General features: G+C 43.9%; 2 protein-coding genes across 2 annotated transcripts in view; one reads left to right on the forward strand and one right to left on the reverse strand.

Annotated features, from left to right (window-relative positions):
• Positions 1 to 25,976, reverse strand: part of LOC112231423 — a gene marked incomplete in the record, with an annotated part of 690,592 nt that overhangs the window by 238,728 nt on the left and 425,888 nt on the right.
• LOC112231432 lies at positions 1,064 to 24,781 on the forward strand. The gene is made up of 4 exons (XM_042311228.1): positions 1,064 to 1,844; positions 22,171 to 23,526; positions 23,584 to 23,674; positions 23,767 to 24,781. The coding sequence occupies exons 1-2, from the start codon at positions 1,211 to 1,213 to the stop codon at positions 23,184 to 23,186; spliced, it is 1,650 nt and encodes a 549-aa protein (XP_042167162.1). The 5' UTR covers positions 1,064 to 1,210; the 3' UTR covers positions 23,187 to 23,526; positions 23,584 to 23,674; positions 23,767 to 24,781.

Consider the following 25,976-nt stretch of genomic DNA (forward strand, 5'->3'; position numbering starts at 1 on the left):
AGCTAAAGGATAGCTGATGACCACAAACCGTGGTTAGCTGAATACTAACGATTTGCAAGTAAAGAAGCTAACTAGCTTCTGAACTAGCTCCTGATTAGCTTCTGGATTAGCTTCTGGGCTAGCTTCTGGCTAGCTCCTGGCTAGCTTCTGGCTAGTTTCAGGCTAGCTTCTTGGAGTTTCTGGCTAGCTTCTTGGAGGATTACAGATTTGAGGTAAATAATACTTTTTTATAAATATAAATTGGTGAGGCGGGTTGCAGGAGAGTGTTTTGAAGAAGAGTTGATGGAAAATAAAAATAAAATGTGTGTGAAAAAAGTTGTAAATATATATATATATACAGGACACGACAAGACGAGGACAAAACACGTCTGAACTGCTATGCCATCTTGGTTACCTGAAAGAGTAACAGTATCTGTCGAACTGCTTTGCTTTATCTTGGCCAGGTCGCAATTGTAAATGAGAACTTGTTCTCAACTTGCCTACCTGGTTAAATAAAGGTAAAATAAATAAATAAATAAAAAATCTTGGCCAGGTCGCAATTGTAAATGAGAACTTGTTCTCAACTTGCCTACCTGGTTAAATAAAGGTAAAATAAATAAATAAATAAAATGTTATCCAGAGCGTTGGTGACTGTAACTGCTGCTGGCAACAATTTAATTACGCTTTTTTGCCAACATTTACTGGAACCGGCCATATTCAACAGGTGTTGAGCGTTAGTAAATTCATCAGTTGTTCTGTGCACTGGCACGAGTGTGCCCGTGTGTTTCGCTAGTGATATCACAAGGTGGGACTGCCTTCTTTTGAGGGAAGATGCTTCAAAATAAACAAAACTACTAATTAGATCAGTGTCTTTCAATGTAAAACAACTCAATATGTTCTATTGAAATAATAGTGTTAAATACAAAAATCAGACAATCATTTTCAAACATGAAGTTTCGGAATCAGGGATTGGGACAGAAATAGATGTATAAACAATAGGAGAGTTTCGGGTCAGGTGACATACCTTAGGAAACCAGTTTCACTTGGTTGATGAGAGAGAAAAACTCCACCCTATTCCGTCACTTTTCATGGTAAACCCTATAAGTCAGAGACGTAGAGTAGGTGAGTTCTTCATTGTCAACATCTACCCTGTTCAGACTATACTCTCCTGTCTCTCTCTCTCTCTCCCTCCGTCAACTCAATCCATCCATTCTACCAGGGCTCCATCAGGATGGTGTCAGCTGGGTTACAGATGCTGGGCACAGCCCTGGCGATCATCGGCTGGCTGGGAAGCATCATCATCTGTGCTCTGCCCATGTGGAAGGTGACAGCTTTCATCGGAGCCAACATCGTCACCGCTCAGGTCATCTGGGAAGGGTTATGGATGAACTGTGTGACCCAGAGCACGGGCCAGATGCAGTGTAAGGTCTACGACTCCCTCCTGGCCTTACCTCAGGACCTGCAGGCCGCCAGGGCTCTGATCATAATCGCCATAATTGCCGGCGTGTTCGCCATCCTGCTTGGCATCGCCGGCGGGAAGTGCACCAACTTCGTGGATAACGAGAGGTCCAAGGCCAAGGTAGCCATCGCTAGCGGAGTCGTCTTCCTCATTGCTGCCCTTCTGGTTCTGGTCCCTGTCTGCTGGTCGGCCAACACCATCATCCGAGACTTCTACAACCCCCTTTTGATCGAGGCCCAGAGAAGGGAGCTGGGAGCCTCACTCTACATCGGCTGGGGCTCCGCAGGGCTGATGATCCTGGGCGGGGCGCTCCTCTGCTGCTCCTGCCCCCCCAAAGAAGAGAACCACAATGTCAAGTACTCCAAGGCTGCTAGTTCCGTGGCTGGCAGCAGCAAGGCCTACGTCTAGAGGGTTAGACACACCACAGACCACAGACCAGACCACCACAGACCAGCACCAAGGGATGAGGGGATGGATAGCCTGCCTGGGTGAGAGGACTGGGAGGTGGTGGTGGTGAAAACGGGACTCTCCAGGTTGTTCACTGTGCTGTTTTTACTGATGCTTTTCCCACAATCTTTGCACGAATGAAGTTTCTCTCTTGTGTGAATTTGCTGATGGAGTTTTTTGCTTTTACTGTCATGTTCGACTGTGGTACCAAAGTGAAATATATGATGTATGAGTGGGTTGACAGTGTGTTGGCTAAAGTATGTACTTTTCTAGTTAGTGTAAAATGTGATGTCAGTTACTGTGCAACCCATTTAGTCAAGTGTAGAGGAATCCTTTTCTCAGGCCTCAAGTCTACAATCAAACATCGTAAAAACAGAATTCCACTCACTTTTGAAGACACTGTTATTATTAATTTGAAAGCATGTTTTTGGACTCTTTCTCGAATTTTAGTTGTAAAACAACTGGCACGTTCATGAATTAGGGAAGGTTGGATTTAACTGTTTGATTAACATTGTTTTCTGTTTTTGTATGTCGCCTTCCGAAGGTCACATGGATTTGTTTTGTTTTTATCACTCAATACTAGCATATATTATTATTATTAATATTATCCTATATTATCCACATCCTAAGACATATTTAAAAAACAATATATTAAGTATTCTATTATTCCAAGTAAACGTTTTAATAAACAATTATATTTCAAAGTATTGTTGGATCCTTTTTTAAACTTGACCTCATAATGACTGTTTGTTTTCCTGAGGGGAATAGCACAATGTGTATGTATGTGTGTCACACACCGAAAGTGTGTGTAGTGTGACGCACCGAAAACAACTTGTTGGGCAGTGCTGCAATCAAATATTTGTGCATGAAGGAATCTGTGCAAACAGGTATGTTACTAAGAGATGTGACAATGTGGCCTACTTCAGAGGGAATGCTACAAATCAACACACAGAGAGAGGGGGAGATGAAGAAGAGGAAGAGGTAGAAACAGAGAGGGAGATGAAGAAGTAGAAACAGAGGGGGAGATGAAGAAGTAGAAACAGAGAGGGGGAGACTACTCAGTCAAGTAGGCCTGCTAGTGATAGTGGTGGAGCCAGCACCCCCACACGTGGAGATGTATCCACTCAGTCAAGTAGGCCTGCTAGTGGTAGTGGTGGAGATGTATCCACTCAGTCAAGTAGGCCTGCTAGTGGTAGTGATGGAGATGTATCCACTCAGTCAAGTAGGCCTGCTATTGGTGGTGGTGGAGATGTATCCACTCAGTCAAGTAGGCCTGCTAGTGATAGTGGTGGAGATGTATCCACTCAGTCAAGTAGGCCTGCTAGTGATAGTGGTGGAGATGTATTAGTGATAGTGGTGGAACCAGCACCTCCACACGTGGAGATGTATCCACTCAGTCAAGTAGACCTACTCTGCGACCCACAGCAACGCAGTCTTCTATGGACCAGTTTATGCAAAATGTCTGTAGCAAAACAAGGCCAAATTGAAATTGCATTGGCCAAAATGATTGCCACCGATTTCCAGCCATTTTCGATTGTGGAGGACAGAGATTTTAGAAATTATAGCAATAGTCTAAATCCAATGTACACAATTCCAAGCAGGAAAACCCTTTCAAAATCACTTATTCCACAACTGTACGAGAGCACACAGGCTTCAGTGTGGGAAAGAGTCCAAAAAGCTACTGCAGTTTGCCTTACCACTGACTGCTGGACATCAAGGGTAATCACTTCTTACATGTCGGTTACATGTGACTTCATTGAAGATTTTCTCAATGTCTAGCTGTCTTCTGGGCTGCTTTGAGTTCAGCGACAGAACTTGGCAGAGGAACTGTTGAGAGTGGCAAGAGAATAGCAAGTAGACGGAAAAGTGGTCTGTTGTGTTAGCGACAATGCAGACAATGCAGACAATGCAACCAAAGCAATGAAAATGTTAAAATGGACCCATCACCCATGTCTTTCCTACACAATCAACCTGATTGTAAGAGATGCTCTGAAGGTGATGAAGCCAACTGTGGACAAAGTGAAAGCAGCTGTGGAATACTTCCACAGGAGCACAGTAGGTGCTGAAAAACTAAAGTCTACACAAAACTAGATGGGGATGCCATCATCTCTACCCTGGCCGTTGTCAATGCACCTGTTGATGCTCTGACCCAAGACGAATGGGAGGTGGTGGAGGACGTGTGCAGAGTCCTGGAACCCTTTGAGTAGGTCACTGTGGAGATCAGTGGAGAGAGGTACAGTAAGCAGTTATTATTACATCATTATTTAATCCAGTATTATATATGTATATGAGCAGTGATGAGAATGTAGTATCAATAGATAACAGTAACCTATTAGTTCAGGTTCATGTTTTATCTCTTTTCAGCTTCAGTGGGGCAAAAAAGTATTTAGTCAGCCACCAATTGTGCAAGTTCTCCCACTTAAAAAGATGAGAGAGGCCTGTAATTTTCATCATAGGTACACTTCAACTATGACAGACAAAATCAGAGAGAAAAAATCCAGAAGATCACATTGTAGAATTTTTTATGAATTTATTTGCAAATTATGGTGGAAAATAAGTATTTGGTCAATAACAAAAGTTTCTCAATACTTTGTTATATACCCTTTGTTGGCATTGACAGAGGTCAAACGTTTTCTGTAAGTCTTCACAAGAGTTGAAGTGTACCTATGATGAAAATTACAGGCCTCTCTCATCTTTTAAGTGGGAGAACTAACACAATTGGTGGCTGACTAAATACGTTTTTGCCCCACTGTATGTGACAGCCTCAAAAATGATACTCCTGTGTAAGGGTCTGCAGTGAATCACAGCCAGCCGCCAGAGGGAAGCAAATGTAACCACAGGACATGTGACCGAGTTGCTGGACACCCTATGTTCATCAATGGACAGAAAGTTCCACAGAATGGAATATAATCACGTACTATCAGAAATAGCTGCACTTGACCCCAGGTTTAAGAAGTTAGCCTTCAGTACTGCCAGATTAATTGATGAGGCTCTTCAAAGAATAACCTCAGCAGAAAGGAGGGGCAGCCCCAGCAGTCAGCTGGCTGAGGCACCAGGGCAACAGGAAGAAGAGGGAGCAGATGGAGCAGAAGCACCAGCAGTAGTGCCACAAACATCTGCTGTTTGGATGCTGTTTGACGAGAGAACAACTGGGGATGCAGCACGAAGGAATCCCTCAGCAGACGCCATAATGGAGGTCCGATCCTATTTGGAGGAGCCGCTGCAGATCCTCTGAGCTGGTGGAAGAACAAGGCCTCTGTCTCCCCACGGCTTACTAAAGTCATGACAGGGAGACTGCATAGTGGACACATCCCTACCCTCTGAGAGAGTCTTCTCGAAAACGGGACAAATAATTACTGAGAGAAGAAACCGCATCAGCCCCTCGAAAGTAAAGCAGCTTGCATTTCTGAATGCAAATCTCTCATAAAAGCAAAATATGTTCAGCATTTCTGTGTGCTGCTGGTTATAACATGGCAATAAAGAAGAGAGAGAAAAGAGGGACCAGTTTAATGTTTTAAGTGGGATGCTGTAGTTTTGCACATTGTTATTTCTTTTTCTTTGATATGGTGCAATATTCTATTATGCTGTTCAGATTGTATTCGTTTTAAATTGTTACATTTATGTGCACTTTGTTAATATACATTAAAATATTATACTTTAAATACAAATGTATTTTTAAAAAATAGCATTATTTTTCATAACAAACCAATGCATTTTTAAATACATTGTGGTTAATAGTGATCCCTTAACGCGCCAGTCTCGTAAAGGGGATAGATTTGACAACATCCAGTGAAATTGCAGAGCGCCAAATTCAAACTACAGAAATATCAATATTCAACACAAAATATAAGTGTAATACATCAAAATAAAGTTTAAGTCCTTGTTAATCTAGCCGCAGTGTCAGATTTCAAAAAAGCTTTACGGCGAAAGAACACCATGCGATTTTCTGAGGACAGCGCCCCGCATACAAACACATGAAAATAATTTTTCAACCAGGCAGGTGCAACACAAAAGTCAGAAATAACGATATAATAAATGCCTTACCTTTGAAGATCTTCTTTTTTTTGCAATCCCAAATGCCTCAGGGACACAATGAATGGTGGTTTTGTTCGATAAATTCCTTCTTTATATCCCCAAAATGTCCATTTATTTGTTGCGTTTGATTCAGAAATACACCGGTTCCAACTCGCCCAACATGACTACAAAGTATCTAATAATTGACCTGTAAACTTGGTCCGAACATTTCAAACAACGCTCCTAATCCAACCTCAGGTATCCTAAATTGTAAATAATCAATAAAGTTTAAAATGGGATAATCTGTTTCCAATACCGAAGAAAAATAATACGGAGTGCGCTCCTGTTCACGCGCAACAAAAGACCAGGGGCCTTCAGAGTGACACGTACAAAGAACAGCACTACTTCTTAATTTCTCAAAAGAAAACGTTCAACCAATTTTTTAAAGACTGTTGACATCTAGTGGAAGCCATAGGAACTGCAACCAGGTTCCTAATAAATAGGGTTTCCCATTGAAAAATCCTATGACCTCAAAAAAAATTCCCCTGGATGGTTTGTCCTCAGGGTTTCACCTGTCAAATCAGTTCTGTTATACTCACAGACATTATTTTAACAGTGGTAGAAACTTTTGAGTGTGTTCTATCCGAATCTACCAATTATATGCATATCCAATCTTCTGGGCCTGAGTAACAGGCAGTTTACTTTGGGCATGCTTTTCATCCGGACATCAAAATACTGTCCCCTAGCCTTAAGAAGTTTTAAGGTAGAGCATGATTTCATTTAATTAGAAATGGAATTTAATTAGAACACCAATCATAGTCAAACTATTGCAAACTGATGCAAAACACATTTTTTAAAGAGCCGGCTCTTTTTGGTGAGCTTTGCTGAACAAGCGGAATGCCCATCACTACTGGAAGAAATGATGTTTAAAGTAGCCCAAGCAATTGAGTAAACCAACAAACCATTTTAACTATCATAACATTCTCAGTAACGGTGACACAGTTCTTTATTTCTTGCTATGACTGTGATATGTTGTTATTCGTCTACCTTAGTTGAATGCACTGACTGTAAGTCGCTCTGGATATGAGCATCTGCTGAATGACCAAAATGTAAACGTTAAAACAAACACTTGTAATGCATGCTGGGTATTATTGTAATGAACTCCGCCTCCAAACAGGTACACATTTGGTCGATCCAGACCAGACAAAATCTAAACAGTGCCTTCAGAAAAGTATTCACACCCCTTGACTTTTTCCACATTTTGTTGTCTTATAGCCTCAATTTAAAATGTATTCAATTGAGATTGATTTTGCCGCTGGCCTAGACACAATACCCAATAATGTAAAAGTGGAAATATGGTTTTCAAAAATATATATAGAGTACCAGTCAAAAAGTGTTAAACAAATCTAAATATATTTTATATTTGAGATTCTTCAAAGTATCCACCCTTTGCATTGATGACAGCTTGGTACACTTTTGGCATTCTCTATTTATATTCTATTAAATATATTTTGATGTATTTAACACTTTTTGACTGCTACATGAATCCATATGCGTTATTTCATAGTTTGGATGTCTTCACTATTATTCTACAATGTAGAAAACAGCTAAAATAAAGAAAAACCATGGAATGAGTAGGTGTGTCCAAACTTTTGACTGGTACTGTACCTGAAGAACCGTGGGCTAAATCAAAGACTGACATTGTATGCATGAAAGGAGCTGAGCCAATTGTGGTTATTCCAAAAAGCACCAACAGACCTTATAAAGCTCAGTACCTTCTAGGCAAAGAAGCTGAAAAGGGTATCATTCCCATTCATAGTGCGTTAGTTGAAAGAAGTGCACTGGTTCCTTGCCCAAATTTGCCCTAAAAACACACCAACTTTACCTCTAAGGAAACCATCTGGTGATTACCATTTTGTGCAAGACCTAAGAATAGTAAAAGATGCTGTACATGCTAGCCTACCCCTGGTGCCTAACACTGTTACCATTTTATCCCAGATGCCTCCAGGTAGTTGTTTTTCAGTAATTGATTTAGATAATGCTTTCTTCTTTTCTCCTCTCTTCTTTTGTTAATCCTGGAGGGAGTATTTGGTTCAGTATGTTGACGATTTTTGTCGGTTTGCTTGGATTAAAGGAGATACAGTGCATTCGAAATGTATTCAGACCCCTTCCATTTTCCACATTTTGTTAGGTTACAACCCTAATTTAAATGTATTAAATTATTTATTTTTCTCAGCTACACAAAATACCCCATGATGACAAAGCAAAAACAGGTTTTTAGACATTTTAGCAAGTTTATAAAAACAAAAAACAGTTGAAGTCAGAAGTTTACATACACTTAGGGTGGAGTCATTAAAACTCGTTTTTCAACCACTCCACAAATGTCTTGTTAACAAACTATAGTTTCGGCAAGTCGGTTAGGACATCTACTTTGTGCATGACACAAGTCATTTTTCCAACAATTGTTTACAGACAGATTATTTCACTCATAATTCACTGTATCACAATTCCTGTGGGTCAGAAGTTTACATACACGAGGTTGACTGTGCCTTTAAACAGCTTGGAACATTCCAGAAAATGATGTCATGGCTTTAGAAGCTGTTAATTGACATAATTTGAGTCAATTGGAGGTGTACCTGTGGATGTATTTCAAGGCCTACCTTCAATCTCAGTGACTCTTTGCTTGACATCATGGGAAAATCAAAATAAAATCAGACAAAAATTGTAGACCTCCACAAGTCTGGATCATCCTTGGGAGCAATTTCCAAACGCCTGAAGGTACAACGTTCATCTGTACAAACAATAGTACGCAAGTATAAACACCATGGGATCACACAGCCGTCATACCGCTCAGGAAGGAGATATGTTCTGTCTCCTAGAGATGGACGTACTTTGGTGAGAAAAGTGCAAATCAATCCAAGAACAACAGCAAAGGACCTTGTGAAGATGCTGGAGGAAACAGGTACAAAAGTATCTATATCCACAGTAAAACGAGTCCTATATCGACATAACCTGAAAGGCCGCTCAGCAAGAAAGAAGCCACTGCTCCAAAACCGCCATAAAAAAGCCAGACTACGGTTTGCAACTGCACATGGGGACAAAGATCGTACTTTTTGGAGAAATGTCTTCTGGTCTGATGATACAAAATAGAACTGTTTGACCATAAGGACCATCGTTATGTTTGGAGGAAAAAGGGGGAGGCTTGCAATCCGAAGAACCCCATCCCAACCGTGAAGCATGGGGGTGGCAGCATCATGTTGTGGGGGTGCTTTGCTGCAGGAGGGTCTGGTGCACTTCACCAGGGTAGCCTAGTGGTTAGAGCGTTGGATTAGTAACCGGAAGGTTGCAAGTTCAAACCCCCGAGCTGACAAGGTACAAATCTGTCGTTCTGCCCCTGAACAGACAGTTAACCCACTGTTCCTAGGCCATCATTGAAAATAAGAATTTGTTCTTAACTGACTTGCCTAGTTAAATAAAGGTCAAATTTAAAAATAAAAAAAATGAAGAGGAAAATTATGTGGATATATTGAAGCAACATCTCAAGACATCAGTCAGGAAGTTAAAGCTTGGTTGCAAATGGGTCTTCCAAATGGACAATGACCCCAAGCATACTTCCAAAGTTGTGGCAAAATAGCTTAAGGAAAACAAAGTCAAGGTATTGGAGTGGCCATCACAAAGCCCTGATCTCAATCCCATAGAAAATTGGTGGGCAGAACTAAAAAAGTGTGTGCAAGCAAGGAGGCCTACAAACCTGACTCAGTTACACCAGCTCTGTCAGGAGGAATGGGCCAAAATTCACCCAACTTATTGTGGGAAGCTTGTGGAAGGCTACCCAAAACGTTTGACCCAAGTTAAACAATTTAAAGGCAATGCTACCAAATACTAATTGAGTGTATGTAAACTTCTGACCCACTGGGAATGTGAAGAAAGAAATAAAAGCTGAAATATATCACTCTCAACTATTGTTCTGACATTTCACATTCTTAAAATAAAGTGGTCATCCTAACTGACTTAGGACAGGGAATTCTTACTAGGATTAAATGTCAGTAATTCTGAAATACTGAGTTTAAATGTATTTGGCTAAGGTGTATGTAAACTTCCAACTTCAACTGTAGACTGTAATCGGAGAAGGCGTGCCCTGCTGGGCCCTCATAACCAAGAGGACTGATGGAATGGCCACTACCAAGTTTTCTGATGAGTATGACTGTCTAAAGGGTCTGGGAAATAAAGCCTCAGACAAAGACTGGTGCATTTTCTATGCTTTTGAAACAGCAAAATATCATCGCCATGTTAAATCAGAGGCTTCGTCAAGAATGAAATGAAATTAACCAGCCACAATAGGGACGCCCCTCAGGGGAGACAACATCTTTAATACAGCAATACTCACAGATAAAAAGTAGATCAATCTTTTTGAAGGCCCTATTGTATTTGTTAAACAACAGGTTTTGTATTTTGACTAGTTGATGTCCCAGGGACAGTTGGTTCAGAACAGGTCAATGCAACCTGATTGTGGTAAGAGCTATGGAAACAATGGATACACATTGAGAGATGTATTTACCTCCGAGTCTACAGATCCCTTGTGTATGTGTGTGTATTTTAGATTGTACAATGCAGATTGAAGGGTTTGAAAGGATAAAGTGTCTGGTTTTATTTGTTGATTTAGCTTACTTTAATAGAAGTATAGGACATCCTTTAATAGTTTAAGCCATAATCTAATGCTTACCTTAACATTTTACAATAATTATAACTGAGTGATAAAAGGAGAGAATATGAAGGAAAATGTTGTTGTCTGAAGAGATAGCCTTGAATTGTACACAGCATCTCCTCTCACTCCATCTTGGTTCATGCAGGTGACTGTGACGACCTCCTCAGACCAATTGGCAGTACACCCAGAACATTGCTCTGGGAACCAATAGGAGTATCTCAGTTCCAAGGTCTAAGCTTTGAGAGAAGAAGCCTCTTCAGTCACATGAAAAGACTTCGGAAGATTGCAGCACATGCCATCAATTATCCAATTAGGACATTGTAGGGGCCATATCTTCAATGCAAACCAGCCCAAAGACTGCAAAAAGTATGGTTCCCTAGGTTGTGTTGCAGCCGAAAACACACTCACCCTCTGCAGGAGCTCTGAACATACCCAAGAGAGACCAAGGAATTAAGTGCAACGTGGATAGAGCCACCAACTACTCCTTCAGAACCTGCCCAACCACTCGTTTAGAACCTGCCCAACCACTCCTTCAGAACCTGCCCAACCACTCCTTTAGAACCTGCCCAACCACTCCTTTAGAACCTGCCTAACCACTCCTTTAGATCCTGCCCAACCACTCGTTTAGAACCTGCCCAACCACTCCTTCAGAACCTGCCCAACCACTCCTTTAGAACCTGCCCAACCACTCCTTTAGAACCTGCCTAACCACTCCTTTAGATCCTGCCCAACCACTCCTTCAGAACCTGCCCAACCATTCCTTCAGAACCTGCCCAACCACTCCTTCAGAACCTGCCCAACCACTCCTTCAGAACCTGCCCAACCACTCCTTCAGAACCTGCCCCACCACTCCTTCAGAACCTGCCCAACCACTCCTTTAGAACCTGCCCAACTACTCCTTTAGAACCTGCCCAACCACTCCTTTAGAACCTGCCCAACTACTCCTTTAGAACCTGCCCAACCACTCCTTTAGAACATGCCCAACCACTCCTTTAGAACCTGCCCAACCACTCCTTCAGAACCTGCCCAACCACTCCTTCAGAACCTGCCCAACCACTCCTTCAGAACCTGCCCCACCACTCCTTCAGAACCTGCCCAACCACTCCTTTAGAACCTGCCCAACTACTCCTTTAGAACCTGCCCAACCACTCCTTTAGAACATGCCCAACCACTCCTTTAGAACCTGCCCAACCACTCCTTCAGAACCTGCCAAACCACTCCTTTAGAACCTGCCCAACTACTCCTTTAGAACCTGCCCAACCACTCCTTTAGAACCTGCCCAACCACTCCTTTAGAACCTGCCTAACCACTCCTTTAGATCCTGCCCAACCACTCCTTCAGAACCTGCCCAACCATTCCTTCAGAACCTGCCCAACCACTCCTTCAGAACCTGCCCAACCACTCCTTCAGAACCTGCCCAACCACTCCTTCAGAACCTGCCCCACCACTCCTTCAGAACCTGCCCAACCACTCCTTTAGAACCTGCCCAACTACTCCTTTAGAACCTGCCCAACCACTCCTTTAGAACCTGCCCAACTACTCCTTTAGAACCTGCCCAACCACTCCTTTAGAACATGCCCAACCACTCCTTTAGAACCTGCCCAACCACTCCTTCAGAACCTGCCCAACCACTCCTTCAGAACCTGCCCAACCACTCCTTCAGAACCTGCCCCACCACTCCTTCAGAACCTGCCCAACCACTCCTTTAGAACCTGCCCAACTACTCCTTTAGAACCTGCCCAACCACTCCTTTAGAACATGCCCAACCACTCCTTTAGAACCTGCCCAACCACTCCTTCAGAACCTGCCAAACCACTCCTTTAGAACCTGCCCAACTACTCCTTTAGAACCTGCCCAACCACTCCTTTACAACCTGCCCAACTACTCCTTTAGAACCTGCCCAACCACTCCTTCAGAACCTGCCCAACCATTCCTTCAGAACCTGCCCAACCACTCCTTCAGAACCTGCCCAACCACTCCTTTAGAACCTGCCCAACCACTCCTTTAGAACCTGCCCAACCACTCCTTTAGAACCTGCCCAACCACTCCTTTAGAACCTGAATCCTGCCCAACCACCCTTTAGAACCTGCCCAACTACTCCTTTAGAACCTGACCAACCACTCTTTTAGAACCTGCCCAACCACTCCTTCAGAACCTGCCCAACCACTCCTTTAGAACCTGCCCAACCACTCCTTTAGATCCTGCCCAACCATTCCTTTAGAACCTGCCCAACCACTCCTTCAGAACCTGCCCAACCACTCCTTTAGAACCTGCCCAACCACTCCTTTAGAAGACCACCATGCCCAACCACTCCTTTAGAACCTGCCCAACCACTCCTTCAGAACCTGCCCAACCACTCCTTTAGATCCTGCCCAACTCCTTTAGAACCTGCCCAACCACTCCTTTACAACCTGCCCAACTACTCCTTTAGAACCTGCCCAACCACTCCTTCAGAACCTGCCCAACCATTCCTTCAGAACCTGCCCAACCACTCCTTTAGAACCTGCTCCTTTAGAACCTGCCCAACCACTCCTTTAGAACCTGCCCAACCACTCCTTTAGAACATGCCCAACCTCCTTCAGAACCTGCCCAACCATTCATTTAGAACCTGCCCAACCACTCCTTTAGAAGCCTAACTACTCCTTTAGATCCTGCCCAACCACTCCTTTAGAGCCTGCCCAACTACTCCTTTAGAACCTGCCCAACCACTCCTTTAGAAGCCCAACCACTCCTTTAGAACCTGACCAACCACTCCTTTAGAACCGGCCCAACTACTCCTTTAGAACCTGCCCAACCACTCCTTTAGAACCTGCCCAACCACTCATTTAGAACCTGCCCAACCAGAACCTGCCCAACCACCTGTTAGAACCTGCCCAACCACTCCTTTAGAACCTGCCCAACCACTCCTTTAGAACCTGCCCAACCACTCCTTTAGAACCTGCCCAACTACTCCTTTAGAACCTGACCAACCACTCCTTTAGAACCGGCCCAACTTCCTTTAGAACCTGCCCAACCACTCCTTTAGAACCTGCCCAACTACTCCTTTAGAACCTGCCCAACCACTCCTTTAGAACCTGCCCAACCACTCATTTAGAACCTGCCCAAACTCCTTCAGAACCTGCCCAACCACTCTGTTAGAACCTGCCCAACCACTCCTTTAGAACCTGCCCAACCACTCCTTTAGAACCTACTCCTTTAGAACCTGCCCAACCACCTTTAGAACCTGCCCAACCACTCCTTCAGAACCTGCCCAACCACTCCTTTATAACCTGCCCAACCACTCATTTAGAACCTGCCCAACTACTCCTTCAGAACCTGCCCAACCACTCCGTTAGAACCTGCCCAAACTCCTTTAGAACCTGCCCAACCACTCCTTTATAACCTGCCCAACTACTCCTTTAGAACCTGCCCAACCACTCCTTTAGAACCTACCCAACCACTCCTTTAGAACCTGTCCAACCACTCCTTCAGAACCTGCCCAACCACTCCTTCAGAACCTGCCCAACCACTCCTTCAGAACCTGCCCTACCACTCCTTTAGAACCTGCCCAACTACTACTTTAGAACCTGCCCAACCAGTCCTTTAGAACCTGCCCAACTACTCCTTTAGAACCTGCCCAACCACTCCTTTAGAACCTGCCCAACCACTCCTCCAGAACCTGCCCAACCACTCCTTCAGAACCTGCCCAACCACTCCTTCAGAACCTGCCCAACCACTCCTTTAGAACCTGCCCAACAACTCCTTTAGAACCTTCCCAACCACTCCTTTAGAACCTGCCCAACCACTCCTTTAGAACCTGCCCAACTACTCCTTCAGAACCTGCCCAACCACTCCTTTAGAACCTGCCCAACCACTCCTCCAGAACCTGCCCAACCACTCCTTCAGAACCTGCCCAACCACTCCTTCAGAACCTGCCCAACCACTCCTTTAGAACCTGCCCAACAACTCCTTTAGAACCTGCCCAACTACTCCTTTAGAACCTGCCCAACCACTCCTTTAGAACCTGCCCAACTACTCCTTTAGAACCTGCCCAACCACTCCTTTAGAACCTGCCCAACCACTCATTTAGAACCTGCCCAAACTCCTTCAGAACCTGCCCAACCACTCCGTTAGAACCTGCCCAACCACTCCTTTAGAACCTGCCCAACCAGTCCTTTAGAACCTGCCCAACTACTCCTTTAGAACCTGCCCAACCACTCCTTCAGAACCTGCCCAACCATTCCTTCAGAACCTGCCCAACCACTCCTTCAGAACCTGCCCAACCACTCCTTCAGAACCTGCCCAACCACTCCTTTAGAACCTGCCCAACCACTCCTTTAGAACCTGCCTAACCACTCCTTTAGAACCTGCCCAACCACTCCTTTAGAACCTGCCCAACCACTCCTGTAGAACCTGCCCAACTACTCCTTCAGAACCTGCCCAACCACTCCTTTAGAACCTGCCCAACCACTCCTCCAGAACCTGCCCAACCACTCCTTCAGAACCTGCCCAACCACTCCTTCAGAACCTGCCCAACCACTCCTTTAGAACCTGCCCAACAACTCCTTTAGAACCTGCCCAACCACTCCTTTAGAACCTGCCCAACCACTCCTTTAGAACCTGCCCAACACTCCTTCAGAACCTGCCCAACCACTCCTTTAGAACCTGCCCAACCACTCCTCCAGAACATGCCCAACCACTCCTTCAGAACCTGCCCAACCACTCCTTCAGAACCTGCCCAACCACTCCTTTAGAACCTGCCCAACAACTCCTTTAGAACCTGCCCAACCACTCCTTTAGAACCTGCCCAACCACTCCTTCAGAACCTGCCCAACCACTCCTTCAGAACCTGCCCAACCACTCCTTCAGAACCTGCCCAACCACTCCTTCAGAACCTGCCCAACCACTCCTTCAGAACCTGCCCAACCACTCCTTTAGAACCTGCCCAACCACTCCTTTAGAACCTGCCCAACCACTCCTTTAGAACCTGCCCAACCACTCCTTCAGAACCTGCCCAACCACTCCTTCAGAACCTGCCCAACCACTCCTTCAGAACCTGCCCAACCACTCCTTTAGAACCTGCCCAACCACTCCTTCAGAACCTGCCCAACCACTCCTTCAGAACCTGCCCAACCACTCCTTTAGAACCTGCCCAACTACTCCTTTAGAACCTGCCCACACACAGGACGCACTGGGAACCCTCTTAGGCCTTACTCCCCCCTATCTGAGATACTTACTGCAGCCCTCATCTTCCACAACAACACCCGTTCCGCCACTCACATTCTGTTGAAGGTTCCCAAAGCACACACATCCCTGGGTCACTCCTCTTTTCAGTTCGCTGCAGCAAGCGACTGGAACGAGCTAGAAAAAACAAACACTCAAACTGGACCGTTTAATCTCCATCTCTTCACTCAAAGACTCAATCATGGACACTTTTACTGACAGTTGTGGCTGCTTCGCATGATGTATTGTTCTCTCTACCTTCTTGCCCTTTGTGTTGTTGTCTGTGCCCAATAATGTTTGTACCATGTTTTGTGTTGCTACCATGCTGTGTTTTCATGTGTTGCTGCCATGCTAAGCTGTCTTAGGTCTCTCTTTATGTAGTATTGTGGTGTCTCTCTTGTCTTGATGTATGTTTTGTCCTATATCTATATATATATATATATTTTATCCCAGCCCCCGTCCATGCCGGGTAGACTGTCATTGTAAGTAAGAATTTGTTCTTAACTGACTTGCCTAGTTAAATAAAATACATCTAAAATATGCCAACAGAACAAGACAGCATGACCCCTACAGGCCAGATGCTCCACCTGAGAGCAACCAACCTCCTCCCCCACAACCACCAAGCCCCTCACCAGGATGAACCAGACCAACAGAGTGCGCCCGGAACTTCTGCTAACGACATACAGCCCAGACCTGCCAGCCTTGCAACAACCACCGAAGGTCAAGCAGATTGGAGAGCTCACCCAACCCTCATCACAGTTGATAAAAAAGAGACCTGCATGACTTCTGCGCCCAACCATCCAGCCCAGCCACCTGAGATCGACCAGAGATAATCAACCAGCTAACAGCAGTCAGATGGTACTGAGACAAGACCACCTGCGACCTCTGCCCAGGAGCTTCTGGAAACTCTGATGTCAGACCTTCCTCCGACATCCTCTGATCTCTTTGGTCAGGTGACAACTAAAACAAGCCCTCAGGGGTAGCTATTCTCTTCAGAGGTCGGTCCTTCACATTACAATGTTATTATATTTCTGACTGTTTGGAACATGTTTACCGGAATTTCGGGAAAACCAGGCAATTTATTGAAACTAATTTTACAACCATAGTTGCACCATTGTTCTTACATAATATAACCATATACAATTTCAGCAGCACATCTTAGAGTGATTTACTGTGCCACAGTAATGGTGCGTAGGTGAAATCACTGGGGAAGCCAAGACAGGTGTAGGTCATGACAGGATTTTTAAAAAGCCATATTACAACCTGTGTGTTGTGATAATTGCATGATTTGCTCTATAACCTGTTAGTTCATATGCCTTGACACAGTGATATATAGGTCTGAGGCCGAGACAATAAGAAGATACAGTGATATATAGGTCTGAGGCCGAGACAATAAGAAGATACAGTGATACATAGGTCTGAGGCCGAGACAATAAGAAGATACAGTGATATATAGGTCTGAACCGAGACAATAAGAAGATACAGTGATATATAGGTCTGAGGCCGAGACAATAAGAAGATACATTGATATATAGGTCTGAACCGAGACAATAAGAAGATACAGTGATATATAGGTCTGAGGCCGAGACAATAAGAAGATACAGTGATATATAGGTCTGAGGCCGAGACAATAAGAAGATACAGTGATATATAGGTCTGAGGCCGAGACAATAAGAAGATACAGTGATATATAGGTCTGAGGCCGAGACAATAAGAAGATACAGTGATATATAGGTCTGAGGCCGAGACAATAAGAAGATACATTGATATATAGGTCTGAACCGAGACAATAAGAAGATACAGTGATATATAGGTCTGAGGCCGAGACAATAAGAAGATACAGTGATATATAGGTCTGAGGCAGAGACAATAAGAATATACAGTGATATATAGGTCTGAGGCCGAGACAATAAGAAGATACAGTGATATATAGGTCTGAGGCCGAGACAATAAGAACATACAGTGATATATAGGTCTGAGGCCGAGACAATAAGAAGATACAGTGATATATAGGTCTGAGGCCGAGACAATAAGAAGATACAGTGATATATAGGTCTGAGGCCGAGACAATAAGAAGATACAGTGATATATAGGTCTGAGGCCGAGACAATAAGAAGATACAGTGGCAGAATAATTTCAACCTCACCTTTGTTTCATCACAAAAATGGAGAGCAACATCTGTCTGGTGAAGTCCACAAAGCATATTGCATGTAACAAACAGTTAGATGGTCAATCAAGTTAAAGTAAAACTCTACCCAAAATACAGAAATCATCCACTATGATGCATTTTGCCTCAGATGATCCTAATGATTAAATACACATGAGTTCTGTATTTTGAAAGTTACATATCATGAAAACTTGATTGCTGACAAGCACAACATTTTGGTACTGTCAACAATGGACTAATGAAACAAATACCAAAATATCGGTTTTGGGTGCAGTCAGCAAGTCACAAAGAAAACAGGAGCTGCGTTAACAGTTCAACATCATCAAATCACCTCTGTCTAATACAGTGACGACTAAAAGACTCCAAAAACAATTAGTACAATCAACATCAGCTAAATATCATGTGGCTGTCCATGGTACTGACTTCTGTATGCGTTCGTGTGTGTGTGTGTGTGTGTGTGTGTGTGTGTGTGTGTGTGTGTGTGTGTGTGTGTGTGTGTGTGTGTGTGTGTGTGTGTGTGTGTGTGTGTGTGTGTGTGTGTGTGGTGTGTGTGTGTGTGTGTGTGTGTGTGTGTGTGTGTGTGTGTGTGTGTGTGTGGTGTGTGTGGTGTGTGTGTGTGTGTGTGTGTGTGTGTGTGTGTGTGTGTGTGTGTGTGTGTGTGTGGTGTGTGTGGTGTGTGTGTGTGTGTGTGTGTGTGTGTGTGTGTGTGTGTGTGTGTGTGTGTGTGTGTGTGTGTGTGTGTGTGTGTGTGTGTGTGTGTGTGTGTGTGTGTGTGTGTGTGTGTGTGTGTGTGTGTGTGTGTGGTGTGTGTGTGTGTGTGTGTGTGTGTGTGTGTGTGTGTGTGTGGTGTGTGTGTGTGTGTGTGTGTGTGTGTGTGTGTGTGTGTGTGTGTGTGTGTGTGTGTGTGTGTGTGTGTGTGTGTGTGTGTGTGTGTGTGTGTGTGTGTGTGTGTGTGTGTGTGTGTGTGTGTGTGTGTGTGTGTGTGTGTGTGTGTGTGTGTGTGTGTGTGTGTGTGTGTGTGTGTGTGCGTAAGTAGAAAAAAACGTGTCTCTCCCTACTTGTAGAGAAACGCCAATGCCATCCTCCTCTCATGTTGCAGAAACGGTCTATGACTCTGTCATACAGTACACACTTTGAGTTTTAGTTGTCCTAGACTACCTGGCTAATTGATCGTAGTGTAATGAAAGAGGCAGGAAGAGTCAGCTCGTCTGTGGTGGTCGGCAAACCCTCATCCTTCTGGCCCGTAGCCCTGCGTGGCATCGATTGTGCCACAAAAGTAGTCTGAAGTGGCAAAGTCAATATCAACTTTTATAAACACAGTGTCGCATTTGATATTTGTGCTCATAAACATTATTTTGTGTTAATTCTATGAGGGGGAGGGTGTTCAATTTAATCGTTGCCCCCTTTTACATTTAGATCGTTCCATTGCATGGGGCGGCAGGGTAGCCTAGTGGTTAGAGCGTTGGACTAGTTGGACTAGTAACCGAAAGGTTCCATGTTCAAATCCCTGAATCCCCGAGCTGACAAGGTACAAACCTGTCGTTCTGCCCCTGAACCCACTGTTCATAGGCCGTCATTGAAAATAAGAATTTGTTCTTAACTGACTTGCCTAGTTAAAAAAATAACACTGGCAACATCCTTTCAACTTCATTTCATGGGCAACAATTAGCCAGCTAGTTAACATTAGCCTACTACATCTAGCTACATATTGAACTTCCATCCTCTCAGGCCAGGGGCACAATGTATGGTTGGTTATAATCATTGGCCAGTACAGACAATTAAGTAAAACCATTCATGGCCAATTTAGGAAAGGACCAATTTTTATCCCTGTCAATGATGTTTAGCTTGATGTGATGTGATTGTGTGAAGTCAAATCTAAACTAAATCTCAGTTGACCAAAATGGGGCCATCCCTGGAGAAGGGAGGGATGGATTTTCTGTTTGTTGACATTGGCAGTTTATTATTGTGGCGTTGAAAACACAAACCATGACATTGAAGTGCTCAAAGTCAGTATAATTTGTTTATTGGTTGTGTGGTGTATTGGCACAGAAACACAAGAAACTGTCAAGATGGTGCCGACAGATAGGCAGCTCTGCTTCTTGCTCCAAAGCAACTTTGTCCTACAAGCATTTCGCCACACCAGCAATAACATCTACTAAACATGTGTATGTGACAAATAACATTTGGTTTGATTTGAAAAGCATGCTTTAGTGGCAAAGCCAATATCAACGTTTATAAACACATGGTCACTACCGTTGTCATTTGTGCTCATTAACTTTATTTTGTGTTCAATATATTTTACAGGAAACGGGGAGGGTCATGTGATAATGTTTTACTTTGGTGGGGGGCATTTTTTATTATGGCACCTTGAGTTGGACCAGCCCCTCCCCCCTTACATTACACTCTACACAGCCTGCATTTCCATCTGTCCCCTTGCACTGGCAACAAGCAGGATTCTGTTTTCAGTGTCAACCACATAGATTTACCAGATAAGAGCACGCACGCACACACACGCACACACTTAAAGGTGCAATTTGCAGTTATGTGACAAACATGCAGCACATAGTGTAGAGAATAGTTGTACCATCTAAACATTGTATTTTCAGCTGTTTGAAGCTGGTGTGCAAAACTGAAAGTAAAAGATGCAAAAAATAAACTTAAGGGAAGCATAGAAATAGCGCACATAGAAACAGATCTATATAGTGCTTCTTAGACTTGCTTTCAATGAGAATGACATATCTTTAACTCACATTTCTATGTGAATTTGGTCAGGTTGCCCAAAACGTTCCACAGTGCCGCTTTAAAAACAAGACATACTGTCTGAATCACCATCAGCAGCAGTCAGATTATTTGCACCATAACACTTTAAATTATAGTAATTCACAGCACCAGTCCCCATGGTCCTTTCTAATCTCATAACTGACAGCATGGAATCTGAAACACCCCTTGGCCACACAAAGCCTCCTTCACAACTCCACAAGAAAAGGGAAGGGTTTCTGAAGTCTGGGAGTGGGGGAGTATGGTTACAAACAGTTTTTTCTAGATGACGTTTTTTTGTTTGAACAAAAAGCTTTTTCTTTCAGACGATCCTGTTACACTAATCCCTCCTCCCCGTCACATCCCTCCTCTGCCTGTCACACTCTGCTCAACGTGTCCCTTCAAACACACATACATGTACACCACACATACACATGTACACCACACATAAACACACGCAACTGACACACATTCTGTCTGTCCCTCACATATTGTAATAATTGTTGAATCAAATAAAACCCAAACCAAAATCAGAAATGTTAATAAGATATTCATGAGGGCATCAACTAAGGAACATTGCCTGAATAAAGTACTCTTAGTCTAAAGCACTTGTTAAACGTCCATCAATGTCCATGACCCATAATGCTTTGCATTATGCCCCATCCTAATTGCCCAGAGAAGAACCTGGGGCGAGTTCAGCAGGATACAACTTTTTGGAACGTTCAGATAGAAATTGGCTATGTAGAACAAACATGCCTCTCTGACATGTTGAATAACGTCGGCTCTATTCATGGAATTTCTATCTGCAACATTCGAGAAGGTGTTTCAACTGAACGTGGCCCTGCTGGGCTAGAAGATGATGTCACAGGCATATATCCACCCCCCGAGGGAGGTGTGGTATATACACTTGCTCACTGTCACCCAGGTGGAAACTCAGGAGAGAGCGAAGACAATACTGACACCACCATTCACAGAGAGAGAGTTTGAGAGGAGGGAGGGAGGGAGGAAGAGAGGACAGAAATACTGATAGAGGAGGAGGGAGAAAAATAGAAAGGTAAAGAGAGTCAGGTGTAGCAGAACAGGTATAGAGACACAGATACACCCAGAGGTAGGCAGGTAGGAACTGTACGCAGGAACATAGGCCTGTAACAGGTGGGCAAGGCAGCAACCTGGGATCTCTGTCATCTCTGGTGACCACCTATACATAAAAGAAGCTTAGCGGAGGGAGAGAAGAGGCTGAAACTGAAGAAGGGTCAGCTGAAAAAAAAGACACTGCCAACCATTAAAGGACTGAAAGACTGGAGGAAACGGGAAGTGACTAAAGAGTGTTTCAGCTCAGGACTCACAGACCCTGAACAATCCAAAGGGATTGCCAATAGAGTAGATAGGGACTGTGAGAGACAGAGGCGTGTGAACGTCAGACTTTCTAAGGACTCTGACTGACAACAACCAGCAAGCAGCTAGAGAGACAGTGTGTTCTCTCCTCTGCCCCCTCTAACATGGTCTCTCTGGGGATCCAGATGCTGGGCAGCGCCCTGAGCCTGCTGGGCTGGGTGGGGGTCATCCTGACCTGCATCCTGCCCATGTGGAGGGTCACGGCCTTCATTGGAGCCACCATCATCACGTCTCAGACCATCTGGGAGGGTATCTGGATGAGCTGCGTGGTCGAGAGTACGGGCCAGATGCAGTGTAAACCATACGACTCCCTCCTGGCCCTGTCCTCCGACCTCCAAGCTGCCAGAGCGCTCACCGTCCTCGCCATCGCCACGGGCACCGCCGGGCTCCTACTGGCCTTCGTCGGGGGGAAGTGCACTCGGTTTCTGGACGAGCAAGGTGGCGGGGTCAAAGAACGGGTTGCCGTGACAGCGGGCGCGGTGTTGATCGCCACGGGGGTGCTGTGCCTGATCCCCACTTCGTGGGCTGCTGGGGCGGTGGTGCAGGGGTTCTACAGCTCCGCCACCGATGCCCAGCGGAGGGAGATCGGGGCGTGTCTATACATCGGCTGGGGGGCATCCATCCTTCTCATCCTGGGAGGGGGGCTGTTCATCAGCTCCTCCTGCCCCCTCAGGGCCCACGATGAGGATAAGAGCCCCTCTGTTCGCTACCTGGTGGTTCGCTCTTCCAACGGAGCCGCCTCCAGCCAGGCAGCAGCCTCCCAGCACAGCAGGGGACCGTCCACAAAGTCCCAGGCCAACGGCAAAATGGCCTTTACCAGGTCTCACAGCAGCCAGGCAGCATCTGCCAAGTCTCAGCCCTGGGGAGTGGTGAAAACCAGGCCTCCCTGGGAGGAGTACGGGCTAGGTATGGTAGAGCAGGACTACATCCCGGGGTCTGGGGGGAGTAAGGCACCGTCTACAAAGTCTCAGTTGAACAGACTGGAGTCTCAGGAGAGTTTAGCAGACAAGTCTCAACCCAGTGAGGATGAATCCTTAAACCCAACTAAGACCTATCTCTGAGACCACACACACACACACACACACACACAGAGAGAGAGAGAGAGCATGGTTTATGGAAAATATGGACATTAACTATGCCTTGTTTACTTGTTTATTTGTTTTGTGTGTGAAAAGTGATATTAGACATTTGAATATTTGCTGAAGGATATAACTGGCACTGAAAGGTTCTCTCTTTATTAGCTGGGTTTGATATAACTGGCACTGAAAGGTTCTCTCTTTATTAGCTGGGTTTGATATAACTGGCACTGAAAGGTTCTCTCTTTATTAGCTGGGTTTGATATAACTGGCACTGAAAGGTTCTCTCTTTATTAGCTGGGTTTGATATAACTGGCACTGAAAGGTTCTCTCTTTATTAGCTGGGTTTGATATAACTCTCTTTATTAGCTGGGTTTGATAGGTTCTCTCTTTATTAGCTGGGTTTGATGATATAACTGGCACTGAAAGGTTCTCTCTTTATTAGCTGGGTTTGATATAACTGGCACTGAAAGGTTTCTCTTTATTAGCTGGGTTTATTAGCTGGGTTTGATATAACTGGCACTGAAAGGTTCTCTCTTTATTAGCTGGGTTTGATATCTGAAAGGTTCTCTCTTTATTAGCTGGGTTTGATATAACTGGCACTGAAAGGTTCTCTCTTTATTAGCTGGGTTTGATATAACTGGCACTGAAAGGTTCTCTCTTTATTAGCTGGGTTTGATATAACTGGCACAGAAAGTTAGGTTCTCTTTATTAGCTGGGTTTGATATAACTGGCACAGAAAGTTAGGTTCTCTTTATTAGCTGGGTTTGTTTATGACATGTAAAAGCTGTTCCATGTATTGTTGCTGTAATAATGTATGTAAAGAAAAGTCTACTTCCCATGATGTGAATATGTTTTCAGTCCCTTTAACAATGACCAGACATATACAGTAAGACTATTGATTAGTGTTTATATGAAGCTTCTTGGTTCTGCAGTTTGCATTTCCTTTTTATGTAGCTCTTTTACGTAACAAAACTCAGAATTAGTTCAATATGAATTAGTATGTGACCAGCTACGCTATGGAAAGCCCCAGCCGGGATAAACCAGTTTGACAGAGAGTGAGTTGAGGCTGAGCTCACACCAATGGTTTGCATTGTGTTAGGGAGCGATAAAATGGGGTGTTCCGAATGGCACCCTATTGCCTATACAGTGCACTACTTTTGACCAGGGCTCATAGGGAATAGGGTGCAATATGGGATACACACCGTGATGTTCGTGAAGGATTCAAATGAGAGTTTCACCAGATCACGGACATGTGACGTCTGGGTTTTGTTTATTAAAATACAATGTTTTCCTGTTTACCCTGAACAAGTATATCTCTACCATGAGGTGAGGATCAAATGTACTGTCGGCCTACATGCTTCTAGCCTACTAAACCCAATGTAACAAACACAAGCTCTGTTTTGCCAAATTAGGATGACAATGCAGGTTTGAGCTCCCTCTGGTGTCTGGATGGGTTTGTACATGAACACAGTAAACACAGTAACTCTCATTGACTAAAGGGTATATATTAATGAGCAGGAGAAAACCCTCAGGCCCCAAGGACTGAATGTACAATATGAATAAATGTTTGGAACCACTTGTGGTCTCACCTTGTCCATATATTGCTTTCATGGTAAGGAAACAAGTAATTTAGTCATTTGGGTAAGCTACCCCTTCATTGACAAACATGAATTTGAGATAAGGCAAAACAGAAGGTTGTTTTTCACATAGAGTTTGGATTTCAGTGTCAAAAAGGTAGTGTTGCAAAATTCACTTTCTCAAAATTCCCAGGTTTTCCAGAGATCCTGGCTTTTTACTTATTTTATTTTTATTTCACCTTTATTTAACCAGGTAGGCAAGTTGAGAACAAGTTCTCATTTACAATTGCGACCTGGCTAGTGGATTCCTGGAATCAAGAGGGAATAAGCAGGAAACCGGGAACCCTCCAACCAGGATTTTTGTAAAACCTGGGCGTTTTAGGAAAGTTACCGGATTTTTGCAACCCTAGTCAGAAGGGGTAAAAAAACCACTATACATTTTAAACCACCCCTACCCCTTTCAAATTGAACCTGTAAGAAGAAGGTATGGTATGATATGTCCTCTATACAGTATCAACTGTATTCACTTATCTGATGTAGACTTTAAAGAATGTTGTTGTTGTGGTCTTTTGAGAGATGAGATACATTTTTTAGACATTAACAATGTAAAATTGGAAAGACACTAAACTACAAATTAATTCAAACATAGTGCACCAGAGTTATGTTATGACATTCAGCTACTTTTTTATATTTTAACGAGAAATAAAGGACAGAAGAGATGACTTAAAGCAACACCATATGATTTAAATCTAATAACATCGATGTTTATGTTTTTTTGCAGTGTTGTTACATTTATGGGTAAGAACAATCTGACAGATTGGGTAGATTTTAAACTGACAAAAAGTAACTCCAAAATATTCCAAAATATTGGAATTGATGGAAGGAAATTAAAAACAAGTACTCCATATTTGATAAATTATAAACCAATATAAGAGACTAAAACACATAAAGCAGTCTAACTAATTGAAACTCAGAGAAAAGTAAATAGGGTTTTGGTGAAGTATTTTCAACTGACTTGCTGGTTAGTACATTAACTGTTTACAAAGTAGTACAAATCTAATCTTTTTCAAAAACACATTCTGTACAAAGTTCTCCGGAGTTGTCTATTCCACAGGTCTTCCAAAAGCTCCGTGCTTTGACAATGTTGCCATCAACACGTGTGACTTCCCAGGTATGGTGGTCCTTGATGTCCGAA

Source organism: Oncorhynchus tshawytscha, linkage group LG33, assembly GCF_018296145.1.
Source record: "Oncorhynchus tshawytscha isolate Ot180627B linkage group LG33, Otsh_v2.0, whole genome shotgun sequence".
NCBI classification, from domain to species: Eukaryota; Metazoa; Chordata; class Actinopteri; order Salmoniformes; family Salmonidae; genus Oncorhynchus; species Oncorhynchus tshawytscha.